Source organism: Mus caroli, unplaced genomic scaffold (assembly GCF_978045245.1).
Source record: "Mus caroli unplaced genomic scaffold, Mus_caroli_1 scaffold_10, whole genome shotgun sequence".
NCBI classification, from domain to species: domain Eukaryota; kingdom Metazoa; phylum Chordata; class Mammalia; order Rodentia; family Muridae; genus Mus; species Mus caroli.
This window is the reverse complement of record NW_028227265.1, coordinates 52,298,849-52,313,669: the sequence shown is the minus strand read 5'-3', so window position 1 is coordinate 52,313,669 and position 14,821 is coordinate 52,298,849. Positions and strand designations below refer to the sequence as shown.

Here is a 14,821-nt window from a genome sequence, read left to right as displayed (position 1 = left end):
ATTAAAAACATGTCCATCGACGTCCCGGTCCCCCCTGCTCCTCACTGCGTCACAGGCTCACCCCTTTCCGTATTATCTAGGTTTCCTAAGTCAACGACAGTTAACTACCACAGCCTTTTCTCACAGGAATTAGAGTTCACAGCATCTCTGTGTGTATACATCCATTACAGTTAGAGTTCACAGCATCTCTGTGTGTGTACATCTATTACAGTTAGAGTTCACAGCATCTCTGTGCGTGTACATCCGTTACAGTTAGAGTTAGCCACTATATCTCTGCTTCCCTGGTGCTTCTCGTTGACTGTTTTCAGAGCACAAAGTCCAGTCCACCCCACACAGCTGCCTCCATCGCAGCGACCATTTAAAAGCGGCCAGCGTGGAGACTGCATTATGACTTAGATACATGTGGCCACTCGTGTGCTGCCCACCTGCAGGACACTACACCGGCAGCCCGAGTACTGCCTCAGGAATGCTCCCACCTGGCACGAGCTGGCATGAGCTGGCACTGCACAGATGCTGTTGTGTCTGCTCCTGGAATCTCGGCTCACACAATTATTCCTCCGTGTTTATTCTGTGTGTGTGGTTGTAGCATATTCTTTGTGTTCACATTTCTTATATTAAAGTTATATAGATCTTAGGGAGCAACCAATAAAGAATGGAGCCTGCCCTTCCCTACACTGCACATACAAAAGGGTATAATAAAAACTGGCAGCAAAGTCCTAGAGTTTAAACCAATGGCAAGGAGCAAATGTTTCTTATGAAGCAGACATATAAACTCAAAAGAACCTCGGCTCTCCATGAAGTGTGGCTCACTGGAAAAGAAGCAGGTTAAAGAAAGATAAAAGCATTGGCAAGCCAGAGAGCCCTCCCCAGAAGCGACTGTGACAGACCTGGGCTGGTCTCCACGTGGGAAACGAGCCTGTCCCATGTGTCATCTCTTCTCATTTTCATCAAACAGCTGAAAGTATATCAACATGTTTTTATAAAATTACTGAACCAATTGAAGATTAAATATTACTCATGAGAAGTTATAATGTTATAAAATTGCACACATGAAAAAAGTGAGATATGACTTAAAATAGCATTGTGGGATAAAATAAAAGCAATATAAATACATAAATGGAAGAGAAATTCATGAACCTAAGACCCACAACTCAAATCAACAGACCTCTTAAAGGGCATTAATAGTAGAACATATACAAGGGTGCCTGGCAGAGAGCACCCCATTTTTAAATGCATCACTTAACCAGTGGGATTGGTGTTAACTATTTAACTGGGAAACAGAAACAGAACCCCACCCGTGTCAAAATCAATTCCAGATGGGCTGAGTCACCCGTAAGAAATGAAGCTGGGCTGCAGAGATCACCATCAGGTCTCGGAATAAAACAAAGGCAATCTAAGCAAAGCCCAAAGATCTTCTAGATTTCAAAACAATGTACAACATCCCAGTTAGCGGGGTAAACAGCAAATCGGGAGGACATTGAGAAGAGATCAATCACTCAGTTCATGGCCATCTTTATACTTCTTACTAAGACTTTTACATTTCCATAAAAAAAGAAGGAAATCAAAGGAATATGAACATAACTGTACATTGCGCCAGAATTTAGATTTTGTTTTGGAAGAGAGGTTTTTTTTTTAATTAGATTTTCTTTAACATGACTATCTTTGTATAGTTATCTACATTTTACAACTTTTCTTGAGAGACAAAAAGGTTAACCTTTCAGATGTAAACACTAACTAACATCCGATGTTTGAGGAGTCTAGAGAATTTAACCATTTACATAGGCAATTCTAACTCTTCTCTCGGTATTTGAGTGAGAAGGTGAAGGAGCACTCCTCACAGGGAACAAGGACCCAGTGCAAGCAGCTATTACCAAGGTCACTCTTCAAACATCCCAGGAAGCAGAGTCCTGTATCCCCTTTCGTCCTCCAGGGTCCACTAACATCCTACTGCCAGTGGGACCCAGACCCAAGGGTGTCCACCCCCCTCAGCTCACACGGAGCATCCCAACGAGCGATCCCGCCCTAGCTACAATCCCTCTCCTAGTGCCCTTAGCCTCTCTAAAGAGACAAACACTCAGCTCTTCCTCCTACACGATCCAGTGCTCCACATCCAGCACGATCCAGTGAGCATGCGCACACAGCACAAGCGTGCCAACACTGACCAGAGCCACTGTCAACAAGTGAACACTTGCTGTGGAGCCACCTAGCCAGTGCCACAGGTAGGATGCACCATAGCACCTACACACTTCAGGCCCAAGACCTGGCCAGTGGGCGGTATTTCCAGATCCCTGTAATTCTGGCAACTGAGGGAGAGAGGCCTAGAGTGGACCCAAAATGCAGTTCACCCAGGCACTGAAAGGATTCTGACAGGGCATGAAGCAGGGTCCCTGACAAGGTTGAGTGTGTTCCAAAGCTGGATGGGGTGCATCCCAGATCTCTGCTCAGCTCCCCACACCACTTTCTGCAGGGCGTGCTTACTGTTCTCCCACGGAGCTGAAGGCCAGCCAGTGCTTTAATTCCCTGTGTGCCCCACGGCCACACACTATGTCTTCTGAGGCACAAGTAGGTGCTTTATAACTAAAATGAAAGTAACAGGATTAACCTATGGCAACACTCCCTGCTATAGCAAAGCACTTGATACGACAAACCACCGGGAGAGGTTTGGCTTCACCCACACTCTGCAGTTATTTACAGAACCTTGGCGAGTTAGTTTATATTAAGTCTATCTGTGAGACATATTCCTGGAAAGAAATGTTTTTAAAATGTGACTGCAAGTTTTGTCCCAGGCTGAAGTGAGAAGTGATAGTCTATGAAATGACATTTATTTCAAGCCTTGTGTTTAAATGTTTGCGTCTACTGGATACCATCAAACTCCAATTGCTCCCCGAGGTCGGTGGAATAGTCAGTACAGTCTAGGGTGTCCGCTTGACTCTTACACACTGCTGCTACTCACACAGACCCACGTCTGCACTGCTACCTGGCTGGTCAGCTGTCAAAGAAAGCAATTTTACATTCTTATACTTGCACAGTTTACTCATATGCATGCCTCTAATGAACAACGGCTTTCAAGGTGCTGGGGGCACTGCAAAATAAATGCCAACACTGTCCAGAAAAAGGAAACAGCGTGAAAATGAGGTAAGGGATGAAGCAGGCCTCGAAGTAAACTTCCAGCAGCACCATTACAAGCCCAGAGCAGCCAGTGCCTTGCCAACTTGTCAAAGCCAGTGGGCTCGCACACAGGGTTTGATCCCACCAAGCCTACAAGAAAACACAGAAGAACCTTCCAAACAGAAACAAGCCCGAACCCGGCAGACGTGCGTCAAGGCAGGTACATCAAGACAGAGCACAACCATCCAGAGTACCTTGGAAGCTTTTTTAAGTCCAATTTACAGAAACCGCCTAGCGCCATAGATTACATTTAAACCATAGGCAAACGTGTAATTAAGCTTCTGGAAACGAGAGAATGCAGGCACAGATGAAACCAAAAAGCCCCAGAGAGGCAGGCACTGCGGATGAGGTCAGCACACGGGAAGAGGAGAGGAGAGGAGAGCAGGCCAGAAGCCAGGATGCTGACACCTGGAGACTCAGATGCCGGCACCTTGTAAATGTTCTGCTGTTATCTCCACAGGAGAACACTTCTGTGCCTGCTTTTTCAAGAAGCTCCTCAAACTAAGAGACTAAAGTCTTTGTAAAGCATAGCATGCGAGCACACCAACTAAAGGAATACAAGCGTGTGGTTGTCAAAACCGAACTGAGTGTCTAGGAAGCAGAGACACACAGATGCATGCACACAGCCACACACTCTAGCACACAGACACACGCATGTGTGCACGCACCCCCCTAAACTGCAAGTTCCTCTCTGGTTCTTACAGAACTATTATTAACCAAGTAAGCTCCTTTCTAGATATCTATGGTAAGGCAAGGAGGAGAGTAATATCTACGGAGGCTTCCAGAGGGTAATGAAATGAAGCGCGATCTTTAAAGATTTAACAACGTAATGTAAGGGATGGCTGTTTGTGCATGGCTCTGTTAGAAGAGACCACTTCTGTTTATTATATTTAAGGGTGGGGAGTTCTCCAGGGTCCCACCTGGTTTTTCCAGGGGTCATCAACAGACAGGACAGCAACTCCCCATACAGTACTGACCAAGAATGTAGCCAAGTCCTTCAAAAGCCTGCTGCCAGGATAGGGGTAGTACTTGGTCGCTGCACAGCATGTGTCTTATACTACATCAGTGCAGCAATCGCTCCCTGAAAGCGGCTGTCGACTGCTATGATAAACAGACATGGAACACAAAGGAAGCCTGGGGCGTGTGGGAAGGCAACGAGAGAAGATTCTGCTGATGGTCAGCAGAAGAAAGAAAGCATCCAGAACCTGCAGCTCATTGGCTGTCTGGGGAAGGCCAGGGATTTTTCTATCTGTGAATTTAAACAGAAAGGGGGAAAAGTTCACATCCCAAGTGCTGTGTGGAAAAAAGTAACAAACATGGGTGTTCTCTTCCCTACTTAAAATTTATTTGGCTCGTCTCTTTGCTCTCAGTGGTCGATAACACACAAATGGCGGTTTGTGCTTTGTGTCCCTCACATACAAGGGGAGGGGAGGGGAGGGGAGGGGAGGGGAGGGGAGGGGAGGGGAGGGGAGGGGAGGGGAGGGGAGGGGAGGGGAGGGGAGGGGAGGGGAGGGGAGGGGAGGGGAGGGGAGGGGAGGGGAGGGGAGGGGAGGGGAGGGACAGAAAGACCAGGAAGTGTGTGTGTGGTGGGGGGGGGGGGGGTGATGGAAATTATTTCCCTAGGTTAAATTTAAGGCTAAGATCACAAACCTTTGAAGTTGCTAAATATATCCAGGCTCCCCTGTGGCATAGCTGTTTGCTGTATTACTCCCAGAAATCCTGGCTACATCTCAGATCCTTGAGTGTGAGGCTGTAGCTCACTCTTACAAAAAATAGTTGCACATAATAGAAGCTTAATAAATCTTTGCTAGAGTCGGGAAAATATGTCCCAATAGCAATAGTCTCATCCCAGGTTCCAGGGCTTCGGGTGGGAGGAGTGTCCATAACATTAAGGCTGGCATAGCGCCACAGTTCCCTATAATACAGAGAATTATGCACATGGCTGCAACTCTATAGCGAGAAAGACTTCTATCTAGAGAGGAAAACAGAGCAATCTCCAAGGCCAGGTTTCGATAGATGTTTACTGCCCATCCAGGTGTTTTGTTTTGTTTTCAATTTCCCTCCCTGAGGGGGAAAAGTGTATCTATCTCAAACACCAACCAATGTCTACCCCAGCACCTCCCTGCTTGACCCTGCCAAAGGTGACTAAAGTGTACAGCAACAGTAGAGACATGGGCATGTTCTGTTTATGAGTGTGCTCAAATTAGACACAAACCTTTACAGCTCCAAGCTGCTCTTTTCTGAATTTCTCCAAGGGTTTAATCAGGGTTTCAGTCACACTTAATGCCTAGAGAACAAGAATAACAAGAACACAGCATTAGGAAAAAGCGGTGTCTCATTTTCATCTTGCACTCCACCCAGAAGCAAAATGAACAACAACACACTTGGCCGTTTTACCTCATTCCACCAATGCAACAAGTAAGTCCCTGCTGCCCATGTACTAAAGAGCTACACATCTGTAAACATTTTCAGGGAAGGGAGCTGGGGCAGCTGGGGGGGGGGGGGGCGCACAGAACTACGGAACTGGCCCCGAAGCTCTCCACAGAACATTGAGGAAGCCATCCATAAACAACAAAGGGCTCTGTCATACCCACCAACAGAACACTTCTGTGGGCGACAGTCTTCACCTCCTCCTCAGAGATTTAAAAGTCAATTACATTCCTTCACTGGTCCTCAACTGTATTGAGAATTGAGAACTGTGGATAATCTCCCAAATACAAGGAGTCTGCACTACACCACTGACAGTTCCTTGTCAGCAACTTCCAGTCAGAACAAGTGCAGTGACCTGCTGGCAGGCAACACATGGGGTGCAGGGAGAAGCCAAGAGGAGGGACATGCACGCGAGAGCATGCGTGTGTGTGTGTGTGTGTGTGTGTGTGTGTGTGTGTGCGCGCGCGCGCACACACACACATCTGGCCACAGTCTCATTCATGGCTTACAGTGACTCACTTGGGGGTTTTCATTCAAAGCCACAAAATGCTGAAAATGCAAACAAAAGGATTATTTACCTAAGGAGAGGCATACTCAGTAAGAGCATGCTACTGAACTCTCAGAAGGAGGCCCTCTCAGCCTCCAGTGGCAAGACTCAGAAATACCCACAATGACAGAAGGCCCTCAAAGCTACACAAGGATGTCATCCACCTTTTACAAAGACCCCTCCCTAAAAAAAAAAAAAAAAAAAAAAAAGAAAACCCAAGCTTACAATAAGGGGGAAATGGTGAATGATTTAAAAGGAATGTATCCAAAATCAAATGTAGTTCCTTCTCCTCCCTCTGCGGGTGTGGCAAGCGCTTAATGTAAGCCAAGGCTGTCTGCGCTCACCCACTATAAAATGATTTCTTCTAAAGTGGACATCCATAGTACAAAGTGAAGAATACAAACTAGGCAACTGTCCCCTCAAACACAAGGGCTCCTGTATGCCATTCGCCCACTTGGAAAAATTGCTACTTAGTTGCAAAAGAGCCCTGGCAACACACACAAGGAGAAGAAACGTCCACACAGGGAGAATGGCTTCATCCTTCCAATAACACACACAAAGGAGAAGAACCATCCACACAGGAAGAATGGCTTCATCTTCCAAATGCATCCATCTTAGGCATTTTGAATTTTAAATCCGAATGTTCTACATTTAGCACCATGTGACCTGCAATAATGAAAACCCAGAGACCACCACACGCTGAAGAAGAGAACAGAGACAAAGAACTGGTCATCCTAGAAAGACCTGGAACAGACTATGTTGTATCTCAGAAAACAGACACCAAAAGCTTTATCTCTCAATGTTTTTCAAGGTGATCCAATCCACAGACAATCTCCATAAATTAAGATACTTGAGCCAGAAAAGGCACCAGCCACCAAGTCGGACAACCAGAGTGTGATTCCCCAAGACCCTCACAGTAGGAGAGAATTAACCCCCTCACCCAGGTGGTTATCTGACCTCTAAGCACACACATCTATGTGCCCCTCCAACATATATACAAATTGAATAAATATAAAAATAGTTAATAGAAATATAATATATAACACCTGTGTCGATCTCAAAGCTTCTATGGCCAGATCTAGCTAGCCTGCTATTGTTGCAGAATAAACCCGTACACAAGAAATACATCCTTGATAGAGGCCAATATGCTCAAGAAAGAAGGAAGCCTGGGACTGCCTGCCAGTCTAACAGAGCCTAGCAAATACTTATAGTCACAAAGGAGAGGGATGAACAATAGAACACTGCAGTACCACATGGGTACCACAGGATCCCAAACAGCCACCTTAACCAAACCCGCAGCTCAGTAAACTATTATGTGTGAGCACTGGGCCAAGGTATAAGGTCCCCCCAAAAGAACAGCCCCCCAGCCCTTGTGAAATCTGCTGATTAGTGATGGAGAAACAAGTGCAAATTATAACGATGCCTTCAAGCAGAGAAAAGTAGGGCCAAGTGTGGTTGAGGACTTCATCAAAGGAGATGAGGAGGCACGTGCGCCACCTGAGTCTCATCAACGCAGTGACATCTAGGCTAAGTGCTGAAAGGTGTGAAGGGGTCAGGAATGTGAGGGTCAGGGGGAGCTGATTCCAGCCTGAAGCCAGCAGAGGCACAGGATTAAGGCATAGTGATGGCTTATGCCTGTACTGTCAAAGGGGAGTATAGCTGGGGCATAGGACGCTTGAGGGAACAGAAAGAGCTGAGTGACGTACGGGACCAGACCATGACAGTCACAACATCCCTGGCTGAGCGAGAAGCCACCAGAGTGTTTTAAGCAGAGATCCGATAGAATGATTACATCTTCTTAAAGATCCCCTGCCATAAGCAAAGGCCTTAGAGGCAGGGAAGCCAAAAGAAGAAACTCTTCCCTCCCAGGGGTTTCCCCAGGAGCAAGCCAGGATGGTGGCTTACACAAAGGAAGACACAAAAAGAAGTGGGTAGATTGGAGACACATCTGCAAGCTATGTGAACTGAGTGTGGAAAAGATTAAAATATCTATAACTGTTCCGAGATTCTGTATGTGCAAAGCTACCTAAGAGCACTCCTACTACGGTCTGGATCTTAACAGCCTCCAAAGGTCCACATGCTGAAGGGTCCATCGGCAGCCTGTGGTCCATCGGCAGCCTGTGGCACCAGCAAAGTCTTTACCAGAAGAGATTTAAATCTCTTGGAAGCATTTTCTCAACTGAGGCTCCTTCCTCTCCGATGACTCTAGCTTGTGTCAAGTTGACACAGAAACCCGCCCGGTACAAGGTCCTTCTCTACAGAAAGTTATCCCAGGAACCCTGAGATCCTAATTTATCCACAGTTCTGGGGTTCTACCTGAGCTCGGGAAAGCCAAAACACAAGCTGTTTTTCCATATTACTGTACAAGATAAAGACCTCAAACCCCAGACTCAGGCAGACTCACAATATAAGATGTCTTAGGGTTTCATTGCTATGACCAAGGTAACTCTTATAAAGGCAACATTTAACTAGGGTAGGCTTACAGTTTCAGAGGTTCAGTCCATTATCAACATGATAGGAAACATGGCAGCATCCAGGCATACATGGTGCTGGAGGAGCCAAAAGTTCTATATCTTGATCCATAGGCAACAGAAGGGGACTGGCTTCCTCAGGCACTCGGGAGCAGGCTCTCTTCCTCACTGGGAGAAGCCTAAGCATCGGAGCCTCAAAGTCCATCCCCAGAGTGACATACATCCTCCAACAAGGCCGCACCTCCTAATAGTGCCAAGAATAGTCAAACCACTACACAAGGTAAAAAATAAAATGACTATGAAAGTTTCCGATGGTGTTTCCATTATGACTCTGGTGTGACATCTCTTCTCATTAGATGCGTGGCTATAAGAAGCTTGAATAGTCTCAGAATCAAAATTGAAAGATGGCTGTGGACATGTCTCCATGGCAGAGCACCTGCTTGGCCCAATCAAATCCCCACTGCTGTGACTTCTATTAAGTAACCTACCCAGGTTACTGGCCATGACAAGAGACCCGGCTGGATGCCATTCTACCACAGCATCAGCTCTCCGTTCCTCCCACCCTGGAGATCAAAGGCTGAGTTCTGAGGCTGTAAGCACAAAGACAGAAGGACTTCTACCAAAGACCCCCACACTAGGGCAGGGACAGAAAGGCCGTTCTATGGCAACGTTAGTGTGTTAGTTGGTAACTACTGTTTAACGGATCAGCCCAGGTTAAACCGTGACAGGCTGGGGTAAACACCAAATCATGCCTTTCTGATGAGGAGCTGCTAGCAAAGCCAGGCTGAATATAGAAGAAACAGAAGGAATGACATCCATTCCCCCACAGCACTCACGACTGCATCCTGGATTCCAAGGGGCCGCGGCCTCTGAAGGAATGCATTCTCAGAGCAAAAGAGACTTCTCACTGTTTTCTCCCATGACCTTCCAGACACTTCCAAGTTTACTGCACTAAAGGGCAAACTCTACTTCTCAGCTTCCACGCTGCAGACAGCAGTGGAGGAACCACCGAGCTGGGACACACTGTTTATTTTTCCTTGAAACGGGAACTCTCAAAGGGGGCCAAGGATTTATCTATCTGGACAAAACAGTTTTCCCAAAATGAAAAATACTTTTCCAAAAAAGGACTGTTACAACTAAGGGCATTTACAGATTCCATAAATCTGCCCAGGGAGTGTGCTTTTCGTTATTAAATTTTCCTTTTTACATGTACTAACTTATGGGGAGGCGGGCGCATGTCACATCACACATGTGGACATCAGAGGACAATTTCCCGGAATCTCCTGTGGGTCCCAAGGATCAAACTTGTATTTAAAGTGTCTTTACCTGCAAAACCATCTCTCTGCCCACTTTGCCTTATTCTGATCAATAGTAACTGTTTGAAGAATCCTAGCCCAAACAGTGCCTATCGAATCTCAAATCTACTCTCGGGTGCTTTGAGATCACAAATTGGATTGGGTTACAAAACAAGAACAATATAATGATCCCCCAGAACCTACATTTATCTTAAAGGGGGCAGGGTGGCATAAAGGCACATGTTTGCAATCCCAGGATGTGAAGATGGAGACAAGAGGACCCTGGCTGGTGCACACAAGTCAGCCAGCCTGGCCAAATCACCAATCTCTGGGCCAGTGAGACACCCTGTCACAGAACAAAGCAAAGTCGGTGGTTCCACAGGAACACCCAAGCTTACCCTCCAGGCCCACAGCATCCTACCCACGCACCCAAGCACAGAGTGCTCTTGCTCACACACACACACACACACACACACACACACACGGGTGGGGGGAGGAAGGAACGGACACAGAGATAGAAATGAGAAAAAAGGAGGGAACAGGCCCCGCAGACCCTTGGAGACACGTGGAAAAGCCCCTCAGGGCTGTCTTTAAGGGCCTGGTCACCTATGCTGTCAATAGGGCCCTGTGGCTTGGGATGATACACCCTCTGAAAGCATGAGAAAGATTTTAGAAAGTGGAGTACCTTATACCAAAAGGACGTGAACCCTCAGATGTGGCCATTACATGGTGCTCTCTGTGCTGTGCTGTGAAGCTGTGTCGTGATAATTCACGCCCTACTGTCTGAGGTGTCAGGAGTGTAGATAACTATTTCTATTAAAGAACTGTGTGAAATATTTCTAAAGCAGACGCCGCTCTTACACATTAATCTGCAGCAGGTGTACAAGGTCAATGATCTCACTATGGCATATTTCAAACCCAAGGCATCATGGGACTAGCTCATTTTCACGTCCCTCCCTTACCTCTACCTTCCACTGGTAGGTCTCGCTCTTCCCAGTGCTTTGTCCTGTGTGCAGCCACGCGGTGAGATATATACTGCTGCATCAACTTTCCCCAGCTAAACCAATTCATTATTAAATAATTTAATTACCCTCCATATCCACGCTCATGCTGTGTGGGAGCTTACAAGCAACTTCACTAGATACCTCCGGGGACCTAAGCAAGGCTTACATCATCACCTGCCGCCATTCCCGCAGCGGCCCACACCTTGTAAGAACTGATTGCCACTCCAGTTCACTGTTTCCACGTGTAGTCTCTCTCTGCCCCTTTCTGCCCTCCTCTGTCCCCTCTTCTCTGCCCTCATAGCTCTGCTCCCATGTGTCTTCCCTTTCTCCGGGGCCTCACTCCCGTCCCTTCCCCCTTTTTATCAGATCTGTTACAGGACGTCATTTCTCTGGGGGACATCTTGGCGTGGGCCTGCCAGATACACCTCACACATTCATTATATTTCCCAACACTGTGACCCTTTCTCCATGTAGCTGGCTGCTCTCCAGGACTGTAGCTTTTCCTGTCAATGTACATCCCAGTCTCATACGATTAAAATGGCCAGTTAAGTGCTCTTATTTTTCTTAAGGAGCTGAGCTGGTAAAAGAATTGAATCAAAAAATTCTGCCACTGAGAAAGCATGCCATCTTCATCTCAGCAGAGCAAGGTGTGCCCTGCCACCAAGATGATCAGAAGGCCACTCTCTGCTCACTGTGGCTCGGCCCTAACTGATTCTCTCTTTTCAGCACAGAAAATAATTTTGTTTTGTTATCCAAATATCCTCAGCCAAAAAGAAAGAATGACACTGATACCTAACACCTGCAAGAGAAGAGGGCAGCATCCAGAGAAGGGTCAGATGCCAAGAAAGCCCAGTACAGCCCTTGGTTTTTAAGGTCAGCTTAAACTGACTCTTAGCCCTGTTAAAGAAACAAACATTAAAACACATTAGTTGTATAGTAATAACTCAAAATCACTAACCTAAATTCACTAAAACCAGTGAGTATTATGTTTATTTGGTTGGCCGATATTTTTGAGACAGGCCTTCTCTGTGTAGCCCTGGCTGTCCTAGAACTCACTTTGTGAACCAAGCTGGCCTGGAACTCACAGAGATCCCTGTTTCTGGCTCCTGGCCGGCAGCATTAAAAGTGTGCACCACCACTGGCCAGAGGATTGTAACGAGCTCATAGCAACAGCTAGACCTAAGGACTGAGGTCAACGGTGTGTAGATCTGGAATCAGGATGGGAAAACAAGGGTACTGAAGGCCCAGTGCTCAGTCCACAGCCACCCCGTGAACAGTACAGATCGCCCCCATCCCAACAATGAGTGTTTCATAGTTATTAGTCCAACTACCACATTTCTATTGTTATTCCAGTAAGAACAAGAAGGATCCACTGAGAATGTTCATCGATTTCAATCCTAAATTCCAATTACCTTGAAACCAACACATCAAGAAGGTTCGAACTACAGTTCTAAAAACCTCAGTTTTAGATTTATTTCCAGAATACTGCCTATAACTTAGGCTCGGATTTACAAGAACAAAAGAAAAGAAAAAGAAATGAAAAGAAAAAAGTCAAGTCTATGAATTATAAAAGTTTAAGAGTCCCCTTCCTCACATCTGTGCTCTACAAAGTCTTTAGGCTGCATGTGTACTCGCGTGCACGCACACGTGCACACACCCCACACATGCACGCACATCAGGCAATAGTTGGCTAAAAGGGAGAGGAACAAAGCAAATCCACGATGAACTCTGCAAGAGAGGAAAAAGCAGTGTTTGATTGTAATTTTAAAATCTAATGCCAGGGGCTGGTGAGATGGCTCAGTAGGTAAGAGCACCGGACTGCTCTTCCGAAGGTCCAGAGTTCAAATCCCAGCAACCACATGGTGGCTCACAACCATCCGTAACGAGATCTGGCGCCCTCTTCTGGAGTGTCTGAAGACAGCTACAGTGTACTTACATATAATAAATAAATAAATCTTAAAAAAAAAATCTAATGCCTTTTACTGGTAACAATTTTTAACTTAGACTTAGTTAATATGAACCATAACTCAAAAACTGCTGGACATCCCAGGAGGGCATTAGCCTACCAAGGACACTGGGCCCAGTAACCTTGTTTAACCTTGGCCCTCTCTCCTCTCTGCATGTGTGGCAATAAGGTCCCTCATTTTATCTTTTTAACAAAATAAATACTTGGGCAGAACACTGTGAGAAGGAACTCAAAACCCACAGAAATATGTGATGAATTTGTCTGTCAGAAGGCTATAAAAGCATCATTAGACAGAATGTTAAAGTCTGGCTTTCCAGTTGTAAGTAAGAAAAAAGAAAATTATAGTTCCTTCAATCGATGCTATTATAGTCGGAGTTGGAGTTAAAATACTGCACTCAATAAGGCAACAAACTCAAAAGGGGGAAAAAAAATCAAAGAAAGAACCTCTTCAAAATGAGCTTCTCATCACCAACAAAAGGGGCTGGGGCCTCCCGTGACTGGCAGGGGGCCACCACCTGGGCTGAAAGGCTCATGCTAATGTGGTCTCTTAGATGGCTACAAGCTAAGCACCTGTCTTATACAAGAAGCTCAATCCCCACTGCACCCTCAGGAGCTAGAACATGGCCAAGCCCAGAAAGAACAGGCTTTTAAAACTATGTGCTGCTGCAGAGACAGCTCAGCCATTAAGAGCGCTAACTGATCTTCCCTGGCTCAGTTCCCAGCACACACTTGGCAACTCACAACTGATTGTAAGTCCAGTTTCAGGGGATCCGACACGCTCACACAGACAGATGTGTAGGCAAAACACCATTGCATATGAAATAATAAAAAAAAAAATACACAAGTTTTTCATCCCCAACATCTACATCAGAGGCTCACAAACTTCCAGAAACTCCAGTTTTGGAGGATCCAGCGCCCCCTGCTGGCCTGTATGGGTATCCATACAAGTATGGCATATGCACATGGAGACACAGACACATAAAAGAAAAAAGAAAAACCACTCAAAAATTTACTATTAAAAAAGCCTTGCCAGAGACTGAAGCCCTAACAACTTAGATGATGAAAAGAGCAGTGTACACAAACACAAAATGTCCCGCTGCTGTTGATAACACAAACACTAGCAAAGAGTCTCTGCCTGCTGCTGTGCCCCACCAACAAATCTGATACAAAAGTTTGTTTCTGCTAGTCAGAACAATACATAGACACAGAAAAAAAAAAAAAAAAAAAAAAAAAAAAAAAGGCTACGAAAGCCAAGGTCTACATCAGGGGAAGGGGGAGCCAGCCCAGAAAGGCTTCGCAAAGGGCTGAGGGTTAGATGAGGATCTGACCCCAGGAAATGAAGGGAGTGGGAGTTGGTACATGCTATGCTCAAAGTGACTCTGAGAAAGCTGAGCAAGGCCGTCCACAGGCGTGAGCCTCCTTCCCTGGCTGTGCTTAGCTACAGGCTACGGAAGGAGGGGCCTGGCCTTTACACTAATGCAACAGCGAGCATCATTCTCCCTCTCCCTGCATCAGGGACAGGACTAGTGAGTGACTGGCAAAACTCCCAAGAGTTCTCCACAGGATCACGGCAGCTAGTAATCCCTCTGACTTCCAACAAACCCCACCACCAATATAAGACCATCTTTATTGACAATAGCATGCCACAAAGCGGGGGGAAAAAACTGTAGGATCTCCTATACTATAATGAAAAGTATTATTAAGCTTTATTAAATGTGAACTTAGAACTTATATTTCAGTTTCTCCAAAGAGCTTCTTGAAAGTTGGTTTATTTTCATCACATACATGTATGAACAAAGAAATAAACTACTTGTGTTAAGATATTTCTAAAACTTCTTCAGAGCCCAAACACTTCTGAATCAACTTCCATCTTAGTCACCAAAATCTGTTACACACACACACACACACACACACACACACACACACACATCTTTCTCCCT

At 45.9% G+C, this 14,821-nt stretch overlaps 1 protein-coding gene across 4 annotated transcripts in view; it reads right to left on the bottom strand.

Annotated features, from left to right (window-relative positions):
• The window catches only part of Arhgap10 (Rho GTPase activating protein 10), a 262,769-nt gene that overhangs the window by 165,714 nt on the left and 82,234 nt on the right, over positions 1 to 14,821 (bottom strand). For all 4 annotated transcript variants that reach the window (XM_085843806.1, XM_085843807.1, XM_021169585.3 and 1 more), the window contains exon 4: positions 5,384 to 5,455. In XM_085843806.1, the coding sequence (XP_085699932.1) occupies positions 5,384 to 5,455 (72 nt within the window). The remainder of the gene's footprint in view (positions 1 to 5,383; positions 5,456 to 14,821) is intronic.